General features: G+C 38.6%; 1 protein-coding gene across 1 annotated transcript in view; it reads right to left on the minus strand.

Annotated features, from left to right (window-relative positions):
* Positions 1–895: 895 nt before the first annotated feature.
* LOC127838960 (uncharacterized) overlaps positions 896–23,109 on the minus strand; it is a 37,276-nt gene continuing 15,062 nt past the window's right edge. The window contains exons 2-3 of the mRNA XM_052367094.1: positions 20,815–22,231; positions 896–14,861 (exon numbers count right to left, since the gene is read on the minus strand). Of these exons, the coding sequence (XP_052223054.1) occupies positions 10,966–14,748 (3,783 nt within the window). The 5' untranslated portion in view covers positions 14,749–14,861; positions 20,815–22,231 and the 3' untranslated portion in view covers positions 896–10,965. The remainder of the gene's footprint in view (positions 14,862–20,814; positions 22,232–23,109) is intronic.

The following is a 23,109-nucleotide window of genomic DNA, read 5'->3' on the forward strand; positions in this document are numbered from 1 at the left end:
ACAATTGAGCTAATGACAATCAAATTACCTATAATAGTTCATATAAATTGATACTAGATTAAGTGTAAACATATCTTTATTAAGCTCGATCGCATCGAAAGCCTTAGGCATATTGAAACGCTCTCAAGCCATTTTCCTGTGGAGAACCAGTACTTGGTATCTTTGGGGGAGATCTAAAGAACGGTTCCAAAGTTGGGATCTAACCCGTGACCTTCCGCCCGTTAGGCGGAAACCATCCCCTCAACGCCATGCCGACCTCATATCGATACTATAGATGATGCAACATAAAAACAAGCACAGTTGACATAAACGTCACTAATTTTAAAACTGTTATAAATATATATTACGATTTTTTTCACAGCATATAATGCGTTTGTTACATAACGTTGCGCAGAAACGGTAAAGTTGTAACGATGTGATAGGGCACGTTTTAGCACTTGCATTGCACTGTTCAATTTTTAGAAATTATTCAGTACTATGTTCAAAACAATTAACACCGCCCATACTTATTGTAAAATAATCGTGTTAGAATATACGAAGCCCACTGACGTATTTTTGTCAGCTTTCCCAGCCGTTGACTACTGATTTTATATTACATAGTGAAATTCTGAAATCTATATGACTGTACTTATGCATTCGTATGCAAGTAAATTCTTGAAACTGAACATTTCGAATTTAGTTTTTCAAGGTTTTACGCAATTATTAGATATTAATTCCGCAAATATGGATGAATATTTTTTTCACATATTCCAACAGATTCACTTGTTTGCTATTTATCTTTGCAGCATAAGACAATTGGAAGTATAAAAAAAACTCGCCCGATTAGTCGCCTAGTTTTCTTTTAGCAATTCCATATTTAATACATTGATAACATGTTTGCAATAATAAACACATATAACAATCAATATTCATTGACATTAAAATAATATCAATACATCATAGTTTTAAACTAACGCGATTTCCGCAAAAGATAAGTTCCACATACATGCATATATAATTATAACGTCAATGAAACTTTCGGTAAATACATCAACATGGCGCAATGGAAAATGTATAACAACACTATCCGAAACGATATTTGACATTCTTTAGAGTTGCAGAAATAAAATAAAAAAAATCTAATCTTAAACGAAACAACAATATAACTATGATACAACTGCATAATTCCTTACAGAGCTTCTTTGACTAACTTACAATAGAGCGATAGTACTATTTTGTATTTTCGGTCAATAGAAGCTGTGCATGTGTCATCATACATCATACCATCATATCGTAACTGATCAACTCTCATATTGCAAATTATATACAATCAAGCATCACAACAATACTATTAACACAAAAAAACACATTCAAAAGATAATATACTATTACCTCTACGTTTTTGATATTAGGAGACAATATATATTTTATAGTAGCTTTTAGCCTTCATCGGTGTAATAGCAATACATTGAGCAACAAAATACATGTACATTAAAAAATGTAGCTTTTACAAAACATTAAATAAATCTAAAATGCTTGACCAATACAAATTTCGCTTAAAATGGACGTTAACCTTAAACTAAATGTATTTAACATTATGCTTGATTTTCATTGTAACGCGTTACCAATACATATACAAAAAAAACATTTGGGTCACAGTTATATGTTGGTTAAAGGGGCCTTTTCACATATTTTGGCATGTTTTGAAGTTAGTCATTAAATGCTTTATATTGATAAATGTAAACATTGGATCTTAAAAGCTCCAGTAAAAAAATCAAGAATAAAAACAAAAAAAGGAAAAAAAAGTAGCCCGCAGCAGGGCTCGAAACCTGTGACCCCCGGAGTCCTGGAGTAAACACGCATTAGCCCGCTCGGCTATTCTGCCAAGTATACATGCATGAAGTATTTTATACTATATATAAGCAATCTTCGTAGTTTCACAAAATTAAACGACAACAACAGAATTCTCCAAATTATTCAATCGTTTCGCGTTGCAACGCTTTCTAATTTTTAGGTTTTTAAGTCGTCAAAAGATGCATATAATGGCTATATTAGACCATGGTAAATGTTCAGTAATACTGTTTCCTCACAAAAATCATAACTAAACCGAAAATTTGCGAATCTGAAACAACTTTTTTCAATTTTGTCAATTTACCAAACCGTGAAAAGATCCCTTTAAGGCATTTAAAGTATTATTATGTTTTGCGTATAAATAATATAAAATTAACCATTTCTGCATAAATGAATTGATTGTTATAAAATCATTACTCGGAGCTAATGGTATTTTTTACAATATTCAGGACGGTATATACACGCTTAAATAGATCCTAATGTTTGCAGTAATCGACTAACAATAGTAACGTTGTAATTACATGTGGAATGAATACAATTAAATACAGGTAAATAAAATTATGTATGAACAACAATGTAAATAAATGAAGGCATTTACATTATATGAGCATTTTTTTCATTATGTGTACAAAGTATTTACACGAACATTCGAAATAACGGCTTTCTTGCAATTTACATCAATACACGAAGTACATGGTGACATTTGAACTATACAACATTAAAACATTAATCACGACGGCAACTTAGAAAAAAGCACAAATTTGCCTTAACAGCTGAAAATCATTTTAAAAAGACAAATACACACTCGTGCAAAAAAATCCTTTGACAAATGCAGCTATACCACTGTGTACGTGCATAATTATATATATTTACACTTGGAGACTTTTCTAACGCATCACTTAATCATATCAATATAGCTCGCTTTTTTGAAAGGATTGTGCTTAAATTTGGACCCAGAATAATTCAACACATATCTGATAATTCCTAAAAATTTAATTGAAATTGAAAAACAACAAAATATTAAACTCAACAAATTAAAAACGTCCCTTCAAAAGACAAAGTTGCACACTCGTAAAACGTTAAATAATAACAATCTGAAAAGAAAAACGCATAAACTTACACGTCTAAATAACTGACCGGCTTGCAACATGCCTATTGAGCCGTTGCACTACTGAATATTAATACGAGCTTTTTTTTTTTAATTAATGTTATGTTTTTCTTGTATAAAAACTCATGATGGACTTGAATTAATATGAAATACCATGTATATCGCGTTTTGCTACACTTTGTGATTTTTCTAACGCAATACTTTTGAAACGTATATTTCTCAGTATAATGAGTAAAAAAAAATATTTAGAATTTCACATGTGATCATTTGACTACATTATGTGCAAGCTATAGATAAAATAATTAATCCGTGACGATCGGACGCTTTAGCAAGTAGGGAAGGTTTGGCGCGATTGGGGTCCTGAATATTCATAAGAGCTTTATTGTTTTTGTTAATTAATTTTATGTTTTCCCTGCGTGAAAAACCACCTTAAATAATTAAAATAAAATAAAACTAGAATTACATCGCGTTTCATCATTTTCACGTGCAAAAATATGGAACTACACCTACCCCACGTGCTGAAGTGTCCAAATCGTCACGGATGAATGATTTTATCGTAAGCTTGCAGAGAATGTAGTCAAATGATCGAATGCAAAATTTTAAATCAATACCTTCACTCATGACTGAGATATTCAAGTTTGAAAAGTGATGCGTTAGAAAAGTCCCCAATTGTATATATTGCATTGCGGAATCTCTTCAATTTAAAACGTAAGTAAAATTTCACTTCAATGAGTTGCAAAAAGATAATACCATTTATATAAACGTGAAAAAGTCAAATGATTAAAGAATTGACCCTTCGGTTATCCATAATTTCTAGTGCTATTTACACCTTAACGTTTACAGATAGCAATTATTTAAGAAAAAAACGTGCATGTTTAAAAATATTTAAAATCGCAAAACAATGCTACATGGTCCATGTTGAACAACGATTCAATAGTGAAGTAAAAATAAAACCTTTTATTTACATTTATTTAAATATATAAAGTTGAATAAACACATTTTTGTCGAATGCTAAGGGGTGATATATGTGTTTATCAACATTACGAAGAACAGTTAAAATGTCATACTGTACATAAATAATGAAGGCATAAAATCAAGCGTCAATAATTCCCAGCAAAACTATAAAAGAACAATCACCAAGTTCAATGAACGCTTCATCAAAAGAATGTATTGTCTTTGAATCAAGTCATCGAAGACAGTGTTTAACTATCTGGACATATAGTATCTGTTGCTTAAACTTTCACTAGGATGTAAAGCAGAGACGGCTTCTTCTTCATCGCTGTAATACCTCGTTACCATACATACTATGGTTAGCCGTTCTGACGGTAATAACCGCAATGATGACCGAGATTTGAGTTGCTGACGGTATAACTCGCAACGACGACCATTGTTTGCGCAAATTGTAATGTCCAAAATACATTTTAGCAATCGAGCAGCGCTGACTTGGTAACCTCGCATTGACCAAGTTTGTGCAACTGACTTTTTAACCCGGGACGTGGACCATAACTGCGCCCGCGATTACGCCCATTGTTTTCGGTGCTGTCCGATGATGAACATTGATTTAGCTGCTGACGGTATAATCCGCGACGACGAACGTTGTTTGCGCTGCAGACAGTATAACGCATGCTGATTAAAATTGTTTGAACTTCTGACGGTTTAAACCATGATGACGACCATGCTGTGCGCTTCTGACGGTATAACCATCGATGACGACCATGGTGTGCGGTACTGACGGTATAACCCGCGATGATAACAATTGTTTGAGCTGCTGACGGTGTAGCCCGCGATTACGACCATTGTTTTCGGTGCTGTTGGAATAACCGGCGATAATGACTATTGTTTAAGCTGCTGACTGTTTAACCCGCGTGGACGCCCAAGATGAATGCTGCTGATTGTATAACCCGTGATGACGACCAGTGTTTTTGCTGCAAGTAAAACCCATGGTGATGAGCATTATCTGCGCTGCTGACGGTTAAACCCGCGATGACGACCATGCTGCATGCTGCTGACGGTATAACTTATGATGACGACCAAGGTGCACGCTGCTGACGGTATGACCCTCGAGGACGACCATGGTGTGCGGTGCTGACGGTATAAGCCGCGATGACGAACATGGTGTGCGCTGCTGACGGTATAACACGCGCTGACGACCATGGTGTGCGCTGCTGACGGTATAAACAATGATTACGACAAATGTGTGCGCTGCTGACGGTATAACCCTCGATGACGACCCTGGTGCGCGGTGCCGACGGTATAGCCTATGATGACGAACATGGTATGCGATGCTGACAGTAAAATCCGCGTTGACGACCAATGTGTGCGCTGCTAAAAGTATAACCCGCGATGATGACCATTGTGTGCGCCGCTGACGGCTTAACCCGTAATTATGACCATTGTTTGACCTGCTGACGGTATAACCAGCGATGACGAACATTGTTTGCGCTGCTTACGATATAACCCATGATGATGACCATTGTTTGCGCTGCTGACGGTTTACCCGCAATGATGACTATTGTTTGCGATACTGACGGTATAATCCATGATTACGACAACGGTGTGCGCTGCTGACAGTATATCTCGCGATGATGACCATTGTGTGCACTGCTGACGGTATAATCCGCGATGATGACCAGGGTGTCCGCTGCTGACGGTATAACACATGATGACGACCATGGTGTGCGCTGCTGAAGGTTTAACCCGCGGTGATGTCTATTGTGTGCGTTGCTGACGGTATAACCCGCGAAAATGACCAGTGTGTGCGCTGCTGACGGTTTAACTTGTGATGACGAACATTGTTTGCGCTGCTGAGGGTATAACCTATGATGACGACCATGGTGTGCGGTGCTGACGGTATAACCCGCGATGATGACTATCGTAATCGCTGCTGAAGGTGTAACCCATGATGATGCCAATTGAGTGCGCTGCTGACGGTATAATCCGCGATGATGACCATTGTGTGCGCTGCTAACGTTACAACCCATGATGATGACCAATGTGTGCGCTGCTGACGGTATAACCCGCGATGATGACCATTAGGTGCGCTGCTGACGGTATAACTTGTGATGATGAACGTTGTGTGCGCTGCTAACGGTATAACCCATGATGATGACCATTGTTTGCGCTGCTGACGGTATAACCCGCTATGATGACCATTGTGTGCGCTGCTGACTGTATAACCCGCGATGATGATTACCATTGTTTGAGCTTCTGACGGTTTAAACCATGATGACGACCATGCTGTGCGCTTCTGACGGTATAACCATCGATGGCGATCATGGTGTGCGGTACTGACGTTATAACCCGCGATTATAACAATTGTTTAGCTCAGAGCTGATGACGATTTAGCCCTGGTTACGACCATTGTTTTCGGTGCAGTAGGAATATTAGTAACCTGCGACGATGACTGACTGTTTAACCAGCGTGGACGACCATGGTGAATGCTGATGACGGTATAACCCGCGATTACGACCTTTGTTTGCGCAGCTGATGGTTTAACCCGTGATGACGACCAGTGTTTTCGCTGCAGGTAAAACCCATGGTGATGAGCATTATCTGCGCTGCTGACAGTTAAACCCGCGATGACGACCATGCTGCATTCTGCTGACGGTTTAACTTAGGATGACGACCAAGGTGCACGCTGCTGACGGTATAACTAGCGATGACGAGCAAGGTGTTCGGTGCTGACGGTATAACCCTCGATGACGACCATGTTGTGCGGTGCTGACGATATAACCCGCGATGAAGACCATGGTTCGCGCTGCTGACGGTATAACACGCGATGAAGACCATGGTGTGCGCTGGTGACGGTATAAACAATGATTACGACAAAGTTGTGCGCTGCTGACGATATAACCATCGATGACGACCATGGTGTGCGGTGCCGACGGTATAGCCCATGGTGACGAACATTATATGCGATGCTGACAGTTACACCCGAGTTGACGACCAATGTGTGCGCTGCTGAAAGTATAACCCGCGAAGATAACCATGGTTATCGCCGCTGACGGCTTAACCCGCGATTATGACCATTGTTTCACTTGCTGACGGTATAGCCAGCGATGACGAACATTGTTTGCATTAATGACGATATAACTTATGATGATGACCATTGTTTGCGCTGCTGACGGTTTACCCGCAATGATGAATATTGTTTGCGATACTGACTGTATAATCCATGATTACGACCACGGTGTGCGCTGCTGACAGAATAACCCGCGATGATGACCATTTTGTGCGCAGCTGATGGTATAAGACGTGATGAAGACCATTGTGTGCGCTGCTGACGGTATAACCCATGATGATGACCATTGTTTGCGCAGCTGATGGTATAAGACGTGATGAAGACCATTGTGTGCGCTGCTGAAGGTATAACCCGCGATGATGACCATTGTGTGCGCTGCTGACGGTATAACCCTCGATGACGACCATGGTGTGCGCTGCTTACGGTATAACCCATGATGACGACCATAGTGTGCGCTGCTGTCGGTATAACCCTCGATGACGACCATGGTGTCCGCTGCTGACGGTATAACACATGATAACGACCATGGTGTGCGCTGCTGAAGGTATAACCCTCGATGACGACCATTGTGTGCGCTGCCGACGGTATAACCAATGATGATGAAAATTGTTTGCGCTGCTGAAGGTATGACCCATGATGATGACCATTAGGTGCGCTGCTGACAGTATAAACCGCGATTTTGATTACCATTGTTTGAGCTTCTGACGGTTTAAACCATGATGATGACACTTGTTTGCGCTGCTGACGGTATAACCGATGATGATGACCATTGTGTGCGCTGCTGACGGTATAACCCATGATTATGTCCATTGCGTGCGTTGCTGACGTAAAATCCGCGATGATGACCTTTGTGTGCGCTGTTAACGGTATAACCCATGATGATGACCATTGTTTGCGCTGCTGACGGTATAACCAGCTATGATTAGCTGGTTATACAGTCACAATGGCTATGATGACCATTGTGTGAGCTGCTGACAGTTAAACCCGCGATGACGATTACCAATGTTTGAGCTTCTGACGGTTTAAACCATGATGACGACCATGCTGTGCGCTTCTGACGGTATAATCATCGATGACGACCATGGTGTGCGGTACTGACGGTATAACCCGCGATTATAACAATTGTTTGAGCTGCTGACGGTTTAGCCCGCGATTACGACCATTGTTTTTGGTGCTGTAGGAATAACCTGCGATGATGACAAGTGTTTAAGCTGCTGACTGTTTAACCCGCGTGGACGACCAAGATGAATGCTGATGACGGTATAACCCGCGATTACGACCTTTGTTTGCGCGGCTGATGGTTTAACCCGTGATGACGACAAGTGTTTTCGCTGCAGGTAAAACCCATGGTGATGAGCATTATCTGCGCTGCTGACGGTAAAAGCCGCGATGACGACCATGCTGTATGCTGCTGACGGTATCACTTATGACGACGACCAAGGTGCACGCTGCTGACGGTATAACTAGCGATGACGAACAAGGTATGCGGTGCTGACGGTATAACCCTCAATGACGACCATGGCGTGCGATGCTGACGATATCACCCGCGATGACGACCATGGTGCGCGCTGCTGACGGTATAACACGCGATGACGACCATGGTGTGCGCTGCTAACGGTATAAACAATGATTACGACAAAGTTGTGCGCTGCTGACGATATAACCATCGATGACGACCATGGTGTGCGTAGCCGACGGTATAGCCCAAGATGACGAACATGGTATGCGATGCTGACAGTAAAACCCGCGTTGACGACCAATGTGTGCGCTGCTGAAAGTATAACCCGCGAACCTTGGTTATCGCCGCTGACGGCTTAACCCGCGATTATTACCATTGTTTCAGCTGCTGACGGTATAACAAGCGATGACGAACATTGTTCGCGCTGTTGACGATATAACCCATGATGATGACCATTGTTTGCGCTGCTGACGTTTTACCCGCAATGATGAATATTGTTTGCGATACTGACGGTATAATCCATGATAACGACCACGGTGTGCGCTGCTGACAGTATAACCCGCGATGATGACCATTGAGTGCGCTGCTGACGGTATAACACATGATGATGACCATTGTGTGCGCTGCTGACGGTATAACCCGAGACGACGACCAGGATGTCCGCTGCTGACGGTATAACCCAAGATTACGACCAGGGTGTTCGCTTCTGACGGTATAACCCGTGATGACGACCATAGTGTGCGCTGCTGACGGTATAACCCACGATGACGACCATTGTGTCCGCTGCAGACGGTATAAAGCATGATGACGACCATGGTTTGCTGCTGAAGGTATAATCCGCGATGATGACCATTGTGTGCGCTGCTGACGGTAGAACCAGTGATGATGACCATCGTGTGCGTTGCTGACGGTATAACCCGTGATGATGACCATTGTGTGCGCTGCTGACGGTATAACTTGTGATGATGATCATTGTTTGAGCTGCTGACGGTATAACCCACGATTACGACCAAGGTATCCGCTGCTGACGGTATAACCCATGATGATGACCATTGTGTGCGCTGCTGACGGTATAACCCGCGATGATGAACATTAGGTGCGCCGCTGACGGTATAACTTGTGACGATGAACGTTGTTTGCGCTGCTGACGGTATAACCTATGATGACGACGATGGTGTACGCTGCTGACGGTATATCCAATGATGACGACCATGGTGTGCGCTGCTGACGGTATAACCCGCGCTGATGACCATTGTGTTCGCTGCTGACGGTATAACCCATGATGATGACCATTCTGTGCGCTGCTGACGGTATAATCCGCAATGATGACCATTATACGCGCTGCTAACGGTATAACCCATGATGATGACCATTGTTTGCGCTGCTTACGGTATAACCCGCGATGATGACCATTGTGTGCGCTGCTGACAGTATAACCAGCGATGATGACCATTGTTTGCGCAGCTGACGGTATGACCCATGATTACGATCATGGTGTGCGTTGCTGACGGTATCACTCGTGATTTAGACCGTTGTGTGCGCTGCTGAAGGTATAACCAGCGCGGACGACCATCAACAAGCTGCACGGCCACTCTGATGAACACTCGCCTTCCGGCAGACGTATACACTGCAATGACACAGGCAGTCTGAGATCACACCGACCAGTATAGGTTCCCGACAAATAAAGCAAAGTTAGCCTGTTGAGCGTGTGAAGAATCTCGGATGCTTATGAGGCATAATTAGCCGTCCTCAGATCTAGGATCCCAATACTTGTATCACGTAATAATTTAAACAGTTTTTTACTGCCATTCTCCATGAATATCTCAATATTGGACAGGTCATGTGACAGTATTTCAGAACGCAAGTCCGATATATGTGTATGCGCTTCGACTCCAAGGATTTCTTCACTTGACTGCAATACATAATCCCACAGTTCACACTTGACAGGATGATCTAATGAAGAAAGCGTGATCAACAAGCTGCACAGCCACTCTGATGAACATTCGCCTTCCTGGAGACTTATACATTGTAATGAAGAAGGCAGCTTGAGATCACATCGACCCGTAAAAGTGCCCCACAAATATAGCTTAGTTAGCCTGTTGAGCGTGTGAAGAATCTCGGATGCTAATGAGGCACAATAAGCCGTCATCAGGCCTATGATCCCTATACTTGTATCACGTAATAGTTCAAACAGTTCCGTATTGCCATTTTTTACGAACATCTTAATGTTAGACAGGTCATGTGACAGTTTTTCAGATATCAAGTCCGATATATGTGTATGCGCTTCGTCTCCACGGGTTTCTTCACTTGACTGCAATACAAAATCCCACAGCTTACACTGGACAGAATGATCTAATGAAGAAAGCGTGATCAACAAGCTGCACAGCCACTCAGATGAACATCCGCCTTCCTGGAGACTTATACACTGTAATGACGCAGGAAGCTTGAGATCACACCGCCCGGTATAGGTCCCACACATATAGAGCTTTGTTAGCTTGTTAAGCGTGTGAAGAATCTCTGATGCTAATGAGGCACACTTTGCTGTTCTCAGGTCAGGATATTAATACTTGTATCACGTAATAGTTCAAATAGTTCCGCACTGCCATTTTTCACTAATATCTTAATATTAGACAGGTCGTGTGTGAGCATTTGAGATCGTATGTTCAATATATGTGTATGCGCTTCACTTTTTCTGGTTATACCGCTTTTAATTTTTTTAAAATATAACGCCCTTTGCCAATCGAGTTTGTAATTAGAGGCGCTTAAACCTGACTCCAATACAACATCCTCCAGCTCACACTCGACAGGATGATCAAATGAAAAAAGCGTGATCACCAAGCTGCAAAGCCACTCGGATGAAAATCGGCCTTTGTGGAGACATATACACTGCAATGACGCAGGCAGCTTGAGATCACATCGATCCGTGTAGGTCCCCATCAAATAGAGCTTAGTTAGTCTGTTGAGCGTGTGAAGAATCTCGGACGCTAAGGAGGTACAATAAGCCGTCATCAGGCCTAGGATTCCTAAACTTGTATCACGTAATAGTTCAAACAGTTCCTCACTGCCATTTTTCACTGATATCTCAATGTTAGACAGGTCATGTGACTGTATTTCAGATCGCAAGTCCGATATATGTGTATGCGCTTCGTCTTCACGGATTTCTTCACTTGACTGCAATACAAAATTCCACAGCTTACACTCAACAGGATAATCTAATGAAGAAAGCGTGATCAACAAGCTGCACAGCCACTCAGATGAACATTCGCCTTCCTGGAGACTTATACACTGTAATGATGCAGGCAGCTTGATTTCACATCGACCCGTATAGGTTCCCTGCAAATAGATCTTAGTTAGCTTGTTGAGCGTGTGAAGAATCTGAGACGCTAATGAGGTACATTCGGCCGTCATCAGGCTTAGGATCCCAATACTTGTATCACGTAATAGTTCAAACAGTTCCGCACTTCCATTTTTCACTAATATCTCAATATTGGACAAGTCATGTGACAGTATTTCAGATCGCAAGTCCGATATATGTGTATGCGCTTCGTCTCCACGGGTGACTTCACTTGACTGCAATATAACATTCCACAGCTTACACTCGACAGGATGATCTAATGAAGAGAGCGTGATTAACAAGCTGCACAGCCACTCAGATGAACATCCGCCATCCGGAAGACTTATATACTCCAATGAAGCAGGCAGCTTGAGATCACATCGACCCGTATAGGTCCCCAACAAATAGAGCTTGGTTAGCTTGTTGAGCGTGAGAATAATCTCTGATGCTAATGAGGCACAATCAGCCGTCATCATCCCTAGGATCCCAATACTTGTATCACGTAATAGTTCAAACAGTTCCGCACTTCCATTTTTCACAAATAATTCAATATTGGACAGGTCATGCGACAGTATTTCAGATCGCAAGTCCAATATATGTGTGTGCGCTTCGTCTGCACGGATTTCTTCACTTGACTGTAATACAACATTCAACAGCTGACACTCGACAGGATGATCTAATGAAGAAATCGTGATCAACAAGCTGCACAGCCACTCAGATGAACATCCGCCTTCCAGTAGACGTATACACTGCAATGAAGCAGGCAGCTTGATATCACATCGACCCGTGTAGGTCCCACACAAATGGAGATCAGTTAGCTTATTCAGCGTGTGAAGAATCTCGGAGGCTAATGTGGCACACTTAGCCGTTCTCATGTCTAGGATCCCTATACTTGTATCACGTATTAGATCAAACAGTTCTTTGCTGCCATTGTCCACTGATATCTTAATATTTGACATGTCATTTGACAGCATTTCAGATCGCAACTCCGGTATATGTGTATGTGAATCGTCTCCACGGCTTTTTTCAAATGGCTGCAAAACAACATCCCACAGCACACACTTGACAGGATGATCGAGTAACGAGAGCGTGATCAACGAGGCGCACAGCAACTCAGAGGAGCTTTCACATTTCAAGAAATCAATTTCTTGTATTGTGTCAAGAAGGACTATGTCTTGCGTTAATCTCGTGTGTTCTATGTGTACATATGTCAATTGAGGCAGGGACGGAAAAACAAAGGAACATGATGATACGTCCAATTGTCCGATACAGTGCAACTCCTGAATGTTCGTATTATGTAATGCTTTACTTATTTCCGGTGTCAATGTCATCTTTACACGTGTAAGACAATGTTTGGATTGGTTTAGGACGGTCAATATTTCACTTATTTGTAGACAATTACTTTCTAAAATAAGTGACCGGACATCTGCACAGTTGTACAATAAAAGCAGTTTTAATGCATTTGAATCGGACTCAGTAAGATTAGTATTAAATGTGAAGTCCCTGCAATTCAGGCAAATTTCCTTTTCACCGCTGGCCCTTGCTTCTATGCATCCAGCAATGATCATGCGCTGGAACAAGACTGATAGTGCGAGGCAACGTGTGTTGTAATCCATTTGATTATGTTTTGATTTTAAAACGTTTTTCTGTGCGCAACTGTCTTCCTGATATGCTAATAAGTGTTCCTGCTTATAAAACCCCTTTATGTACCCGCTCAGTCCGTGGCTTATGACTTGTAGGAACTCGTCGTCAACCAGACAATTAATCAGCTTATCAGCTATTTTACAGTCGAGTCCACATAGATAAATTATTGTCTGGCTCATCTCTAAAACATTATATCTAGATCCGGTTCGGAACTGTTTTATTAGGTCTTGCTTGGAATTTGCGATATGAAGGGCAGCCATAAATTCCTGTACTGTTTCGTGTAGAAATAAAAACTGTGCATCCTGATCTGCTATCTTGAAGCTGTATCTTTTCGTTAAAACACCTGCATGGAGGCAAAACTCCAACTGATCTTCTGACAGGAAATTTAATAATTCCCGTTCGGTGAACACCAGGGATTTACTCGATGAAAACGTAAAGTTAAACGCAGCATTCGCAAGCGCATCGATAATATCGATCTGACGCTGAATAAAACGTGTATTGGATAAACACCGAAATGAATTCCCTTTTTGAAAATATCCCTTTTTCCCATGTGCATTCTTGAAAAGTATGTCTAGTAAAATACCATTTATTTCACACAACGAACCACTAAATTTCATCTTGTTCAACCATAAATTGACTAACAGAGTTTGCAGCCAGGGTGACGTCAACAAATTCATCAACTGACGTTCGTTTACGTACATAATGAATTCAGCGTGCATTTTTACATCACCAGTTTGAAGACTATTAATTAGTTTCTTTGTTAGGTCTTCTGAATCAATTATTCCTTCAATTTCTATTAAAATATTAATTTCGGAATCTTTAATTCGTTCATCCGCCATTTTCCATGGCCGTGATGTAATAACAGAAACGCACTCTGTATGAAATTGTGGATGTAAAGGTAAAACGCATTTATTTAAACGATCAACCCATTCATTAAGCCCATCCATTGTTACGATGTATTTCTCTCTTTCAAGGATATAAGGTAAAAGCTTAACGGTCTGTTTACGTTTATTTCCAGTGTAAATCATGTCGATTATTTGTGTTTTGATCATCTCTATAACCTCCCGCTGGTCCATTGCATCTCTTAGTGATATTTGAAAGAGAAACTGGAACTCCTTCAATGTATCGACATCACTAAATGTAGCCTTGTAATCAGGATTGTGCTCAGACACTGCATCACACCAGTCGAGAGCCAGTTTAGTGAGGAATGCAGTTTTCCCCATCCCCGGTTCTCCTTGAACAAATACACGACTACTGAGCTTTTCATCTTTATAAAATAAGGCTTTGTATTGGTTGACCGGGTTTCCCGTTTTCTTTCGAGATCCATCTTTCTCTATTGTTACCTGGCTCATTTTCGGTTGCACAAAAACATCCCAGATGGGTTTGTCACGACCCTCACTTAGTGGTGAAACAGACACAGTTTTCTTCGTCGTCGTATAGAACTGTATTAACCTTTCACGAATATCTAAAATTATAAATAACCTTAGATCAAAAGTATGGCACCATCGAAAAATTAACCGTAAATAATAACAGGTATTTTATTATTTTTAAAAAGACCGTCAACCACGAATGATGAAAAAAGAAAAGTTCTCAAATACCTTATTTTTTGAAATTATTAGTTCATATTGATTAACATATCACGACTGGTATATTACATTACTTGAACAACGTTCATATTTGCAGTATATTTTGTAATACAATTTCGCGATGTGAAATAGAAAGTTCATCGAAAAAAGGTGACATAACGATATCAACACTATAAATAACGCAAGAAGATTGATCACTTTATATATTAAATATATACTTTTCACAACGCATGCACAATTTGCATTCCTGGGTTTACCACGTGACGATGATGATCAAATCTACTGGCGTTATTTATTGTTAACTGGTAGTTACCTGGTACCTGTGCCCATTAATATTTATTGCCGAAAATATACTGAAAATATGAAAACTTAACAACTTTTTTCAAGTAATGTAATATACCAGTCGTGATATTTTAATCAATATAAACTAATGCTTGTAAAAAATACGGTATTTCAGAACTTCTCTTCTTTCGTTATTCGTGGTCCCTCTAAATTCCAAGACATCAATTTGTGTAATAAAACCACATGATTGGTAAGCAAATTTGTTTCATTCATTTCAGTAAAACCACCGCTACATTTAAGCAAGTAACCGCAGTATATAAATTCCGCCGTCAAATCTATGCACTTCGGTAAAACACTCGCCATTTATCATGAATATCGGTATATTGACGCTAAATCCGCGGTAATCAACAACCCATCGGCATCATTAGGTTGTGATTTTATTGATTTGTTTTAAGTATGGATATTATATATTGTACATATTAAGCTACAAGTACGTCACACCAATGTACGCTTTTTAGTGTCCGTTTCAAGAGTTGTTATGAATGTTTTTCTTACTAAATACAACTCCATCAGCTTATTTTACTTTTCCTACATGTGTGCTTGAAAAAAAACATTCGATAACAACGATTACTTCACGATTAGTTGCTTTATATAAAAGTAAATCAATGCATGTGCGAACAATATACTTAATAAAGTATATGCAATTAATATTATTATATTACATAAAACAGTTAAGTTGTCATCATAATTCTCAAAACATTTCTAAGAACGGCCGAGAATGAAACATATTAATAACATACACTGAAGCGTCCCGAAATGCAGGCATCTGTTTTCCGAATTATTGAGACTGACGCTTAAGTTTCTATTATCTTGATTAACTATAAAGTATTTTATTTAACACTTTGCTAATCCTGCCTTTTGCATTCTTTTTGTTGTTGTTGTTCACTTCACATTTTGATTTTTTCCCCTTGTCACAATTCTTTATTTCATCTTTTTGGCATCAACAATCGTACCTGCTAAAGAACGTTTGCTTAAAATGTAATTAAATGGGCATAAAACGCCAAGAAAATATCTTAGCATGCATTGTTCGCGATTCTTCGCCAAAATATTGAAACATTGCTGTGGCCCATATTACATAGTGTATGTTCGAGACTTAAACCTCAAAAAGTAATCGGAACATTTGTTTGCGAAACACTGTTTATACAATAATGAATTTGCAACAGCCTTGATTTTACTTTTGCTATTTTAGCAAATGTCATTGAATATCGAAACAAAAAAGAAAAGCATTGTTTATAACGAAAAAAATCGTCTAGATATTATTTCATAGGAAATTGTTTTAACCACTCAATACTTTAAAATAATGGTGTGAACGATTTAAAGTATTATCTTTGTGTGGTATTTTGCTTGTTCAAAACAAAACATGTGTCTTTTGAGATATGCATTTGAGTTACATTTTGAAAACTGCCATTCGGCACTAAAAGAAGTAATCAATTACGTGTTTTATATCATTATCATTAAAATTTGTGTCAAATTATCGTGTTATATATTTTAAATAAAATAAAGCGTATTTAGAGCAATCCACAAGCTTCTTCAAGGGAAACAGCTCACAGTAGAACATACGAACTCAAAGAAAGGAAACGCGTGTTCAGTAAAAGCCTTTCTCAAAGAATGTTTAACCATGGTCATTTTTAAATACATCTGCATACATGAAATTAAAAAAAAACACAACAGTTGTTTGATATAGATCTACACAAACGAGTGTCTTCTTTCGAACGATTTTTTAACCATGTTTGTTAATATAATCTATATTCGAATAAACTGTTGCAATACAATTCTTACATTTATACTGAAAACACGTTCGTATTATCTCAAGAAGTCTCTCCAACACATAGCCTGCACGAGAATCTCCGGTAAAGCCTTCGCATCTAGAACACTTATGTTTTGTTAGAGGGGTGGGGGCGAGTATTCGGCGACGCCCAGTTTCAGGAACTATCCTGGGCCTTGATGATCCGGAAGTACAAATCACCTCGGTAAACCGACTCTTTCAAACGACGAGTTTGTATGTTATAGTAAATCAGAGCACGAATTCCGGGGCCTTTGTGTTTCCACTTTATAACGAATTTACTTATAAGGCCAAAACAAAATAATGGTGTAGTTCGGGTTACAGGCCAAACATAATTAGGGTAGGTAGGCAGGAAAAACATTTTATTTTATTTTTTTATTTCATCTTGTTTAACGTTTTTTTTTCCAATACATGCATAGGCAATCTATCACAAAAACCACTCAACTGCTGATTAGGATGAATGGTCAATTCATAGCTTCAACTTGGCTGTAGCCATTCTTTGACTTTTTATCCATATCAAAAAAAAATCTTTAGAAAACGTGTTTATAACGAGAAAAATACTGTAAATGTAGATGGATAAAAACTCAAAAATACTTTGAAAAACATGGCTTGTTTACTTTGGCTAACAATGTTTGATAGTAAAACCCTTATCAACAGAAATAACAAATGTAACTAGAACAAGCCCTCTCTTCAGCAGTACTTCTGGCAATTGATATTTGAAATAAAATTACATACATACGTATTAAAACTAGATTTTGGTGAAAGTCGTCTTAGAACTGAAGGCTTTAAAAGCCGGAGCATGGTCGCACTGTTTACTTTATACTTGAAATAAAATGGACGAAGAAGATGATTTCTTCATTGGCCAGTGATTTGTTTTTTTTCCTTTTATTACTTACAGCCAGTGCCATTCGGATTGGAAAAATTAGCGCGATAAACCATGAAATTGGGAAAACTAGCGCGATAAACCATGAAATTGGGAAACATTAAGCATTATAGATATGATTTTATGTAACAGAATTAAAATTGCTTTTAGGTTCATGTTTGGCAGCATTTTTATATAATAAAGTGCTGCTTTAATGTCTTCTTACAATGAAGATTATGTATAGGTAATATCCTTCCACATGCATATTAAACGTGCAATAATCTAATGATCATTTATTCATATCCTCTTCAAGAGAATTAGTTTAATGCAGAATTTTTTAAAGATTTAATATCATATGAGGAAAACATTAACGCATATTAAGAAACACACTTTAGTGCTCTTGTTGTGTTAATGATGCATTACGTGGAGTTAAAATAATATATTTAATTTGTTTACCTTCCAATATCTTGCACTTGACAACCTTAGTGCTATTTCAGTAGACTGTACAGCGTTACAAACATAATAAATCAGAATATGCACATGAATCTAAGTATAAACAGATCCACTAACATATGAATCGAATCATGTTTGTCTCTTTCCGAACGATACTCATCTTAATTGCTATAAGTTTGTGAGTAGACTGGACTTCAATTTTCCAACACTCTTTTCCTTGGCGCACATTCACTGTGCAGAATTGTTATAAATATTAGTTGTTTTTTTATCACAAACGTAGTATTTTGCGTTAATCGCCACACGCATTAAATTATTCCCTAATAACCATATTATATATGTTGTTAATTTGAATGCTTTTTATCATTTTTGCCGTTCATCGCATTTTCTCTTCTGCTTGCCGCCATCTTGGACGTGAGTAAAAACAGGCGTGCTCAATCGGGAAACTATCGTCGGTACCCTCCGCAATATAGAGAGAGATGCGTGGAAACTGGATAGCAACGTAAAATCGTATATATTCGGCTACATTCGCGAACCAAAACGTAAGTCAGTTGTTGTTCGGAGAAGACTTGACAAGCTCGATCGGAACTCGTTTTAAGACATTAACACTAAATTACAGTGTAATCTTGTTGGGTATATTGGGAAATTCTGTCTTTTTATAGGAAAGTTTTGTAAGATTTTTGGGAAAAAACGTCGAATTTTGGAAGTGGGAATCAGCCGAATATCGGTAGTAATTTGGGGCAAAAAAGTCACTGCTTGCGTCTTAGACGCTGTATGCGTTTAATATGTAAAGCGCATTGACGATGAGGCTAACGGTCGCTCGTGAAAATCGCACTCCGTTAAAAAGTCGGCGAGGCTAAAACCGTTCCTGGGGCACAGTTTTAATTTGACCGCGATTTTTTTCTATTGGCTTTAAATTTTAAATAATTATTTTAAAATGTTGTAGGGTCGCAGCAAAATAATAGGCTCGGTCGGGGAACCGTAACCACAACATTATTTTGCTTTGGCCTTACATCCAGTTCATACAAATAATATACTTGACAAACATAGTTGTCGTTCTAACATGGTTCATAAAATGATGTGAGACAAAATGTTCAGCTTTATATGCAATGTGATAAAAACACAATACGCGTATTAATTTTTGCTAAGATCAATAGAACACATTAGTCAAACAAATCGATTTATGAATTGCATACGATTTCCCGAATGTAAAACCTAAATTATAAAAAAAATAATGAATGTTTTTTGTAATTTACATATTTTTTTATTAATCAAAATAAAAAATAACAAAAACAATTATAATTCTCATACAACACGAAAAATGTCACTTACATTATATATCAGTATTTCTACGTTCATAAATTACATATTTACATTAAAAAAATGTGGTGTGTATTTTGCCTACTCAAAAATGGTTTGTTTTTATATAAATATCTACAGTCATCATCACAATATTGATTCCCCACACGCACAACATATTGATCACAACGATGCACACATCAAAAAAAAAAATTACTTAACATTAGTAAACGCAACCACAAAACTCACATGATATATATTTAGAAACAAGCGCATAGACTGATTTGTAAAGGGGACTTGTTCATAGGTTTGTAAAATGATATTTTTCAACACAGCTGTGATAAATTCAAAAATAGGTGTACGCATTGTGTATAAGAAAGCAAAATAACACTCCTAACTACGACTCATGCTAAAAATACTGGTTCATTAATGGATGATCATCATTCGAAATCGGTAAAATAAAAAGCATGTTTAACGCTTTCCATCGATCAATTAGAAAATACGCTGAGTACTAATATGTTTTTGATGTTTCGTTAGCAATGTGTTTAGCCCGCGTGGCGCAGTTGAAGCGCATTAACTATGTTTCTAGAAGTCCCGCATTCAAATCCGGGGACGACAGTACTTTTTTTTAAAAAACGCAATTGTTGATGTTTCGTTAGAAATGTGTTTAGCCCGCGTGGTGCAGTTGAAGCGCATTACCTATGCTTCTAGAGGTCCCGTATTCAAATCCGGGGACGACAGTACTTTTAATTTAAAATACGCTATTGTTGATGTTTCGTTAGCAATGTGGATAGCCCGCGTGGCGCAGTGAAAGCGCATTACCTATGCTTCCAGAGGTCCCGCATTCGAATCCGGGGACGACAGTACTTTTGTTTAAAATACGCTATTATAACTAGTTTATTATTTTTTTTTTAATAAAGATTTGTTAGTAATCACATATAATGCCATTCTTCCGAAAAACGAAAATATACTAACAAGTCCCTTTAAGATTAGATTATACCGTATGTATGACTTATATGTACATAAAGATCAATAAATGGCCTCACTTTTACCTGTGTATGATTCAAAAGTTAAAACTGTATTTAAAAGTACTTACCCTGGCATTTTGCTAGGTACTCGTCTTGGCTCGGCGATGTTCTATTCTCGATGTCTTTTCTCACGAGTTTCTCAATCGAAGATTTCAATTCGTTACTTAGATATGATGTCTGTTTCCCTATTTGTGATATAATTTCCCCTAGTACAATCTTGTTGATTTTCTTTTACTGCCATTAATGTGTCCTCGATTGAACGTCGTGTATCCATAGCGGATTTCTCAATTTGCGTAGACAGATTGTTTTCAGCCGAATGCATTGCGCTACTCAGATCGGATGTATGTTTTCCAAATTGAGACATACTTTCCGTAGTACAATCTTGTTGATTTTCTTCCAATGCAATTTCCGTGTCTTTGATTGCACGTCGGGTATCTATTGAGGATTTCTCAATATGCGTAGAAACGTTGGTTTCAGACGATTTCAATTCGCTATTCAGATATGATGCCTGTTTCCCTATTTGTGACACAATTTCCGTAGTACAATCTTGTTGATTTTCTTTTAATGCAATTTGTGTGTCCTCAATTGAACGTCGTGTATCTATTGCGGATTTCTCCATTTGCGTAGACAGATTGTTTTCAGACGAATTAATTGCGCTACTCAGATCGGAGGTATGTTTTCCAATTTGGGACATAATTTCCGTAGTACAATCTTGTTGATTTTCTTCCAATGCTATTTCTGTGTCTTCCATTGCACGTCGGGTATTTATTGCGGATTTCTCAATTTGCACATAAACGTTGGTATCAGACGATTTAAATTCGCTACTCAGATATGATGCCTGTTTCACTATTTGTGACACAATTTCAACTGTACAATCTTGTTGATTTTCTTGCAATGCCGTTTCTGTGGCCTCGATTGTACGTCGTGTAACTATTTCAGATTTCTCAATCTGCGCAGCAAGATTGGCCCCAGACGTCTTGATTTCGCTACTCAGAAATGCATATGTCTCAATTGCTGACGCAATTTCAGAAGATGAATCCTGTTAATTTTCTTGTACATGTAATGCTATTTCGGTATCTTCGACTCTCTGTCTGTTATAAATCGTCGTTTCTTCAAAACAGCCACTCACGTTAACGTCAGCAATGATGCTTGAAAGACTTGCGGTTTCAGTGCTCTGATTAATCATTGGTTTTAGTTCAGCAGGAATATCTTTAATAGTAGCATCTCTTCGCTATGTCTGAGCTATGTTTATATCGTGATCTGTGTGTACTATTTCTAGATTTTGTGATGTAAAACGTTTCTGGAAAAATCTGTGAGCAAGATATGTAACAATACCTAATAACGCGCATAAACAAAAGGAATAAATATGTGTGTCACATACGTATCCATGACATGGCACATCACGGTTACATTGAAATCCATATTTTCCATGAGGGGCGTTCCAATTATCTTCCCATATCAATGATATAAAACTCCGATGTCAGCCTGAAATTATAAAGATCATTATTATTTTGTTAATAAGTAATACAAGCAACATTGCTTCTACTACTAAAACTACTATTAATTACTGCTGCTGCTGCTGTTACAACAACAACAACAACTACTACTACTACTATTACTACTACTACTACTACTACTACTACTACTACTACTACTACTACTACTACTACTACTACTACTACTACTACTACTACTTCTACTACTACCCACTACTACTACTGCTACTACTACTATTACTACTACTATTATCCCCTACTTCTACAACTACTATTACTACTACTATAACCCACTACTACTTCTACTATACTACTACTTCTAATACTACTACTAATACTACTAATTCTTTACTACTACTACCACTACTACTACTACTACTACTACTACTACTACTACTACTACTACTACTACTACTACTTCTACTACTACTACTACTACTACTACTACTACTACTACTACCACTACTGCTACCACTACTACTACGACTACTACTACTACAACTACTACTACTACTAGTATAATAGCACAAAGCTGTTTAACTAGCCTTAGGATTTGTAATTAAGCGAAAAAACAATGCCATGGATTTCACATAGCTTTACATACATTTATCATGAATATCTATGCAATTTTAAATAATGCCATCATAAGTTGACGTACAAAAAAACTAAAACAAACGAGCCAAATAGAGCTAGTGTCTACAAATTTATTTAAGGAAGGTCGTTAAAAGTGTTCTCAGTCACTCGATATAGATGGAGATCAACAGTTGGGCGTGCAAATCATCAAATTAATAGTACAAACAATTAACGTTCATAATAAAGAATTATCAATCGTCAATGTAAAATGAAATTTTATTTTGCCAATTGCAT

The sequence above is a fragment of the Dreissena polymorpha genome, chromosome 7 (genome assembly GCF_020536995.1).
Source record: "Dreissena polymorpha isolate Duluth1 chromosome 7, UMN_Dpol_1.0, whole genome shotgun sequence".
NCBI lineage: Eukaryota > Metazoa > Mollusca > Bivalvia > Myida > Dreissenidae > Dreissena > Dreissena polymorpha.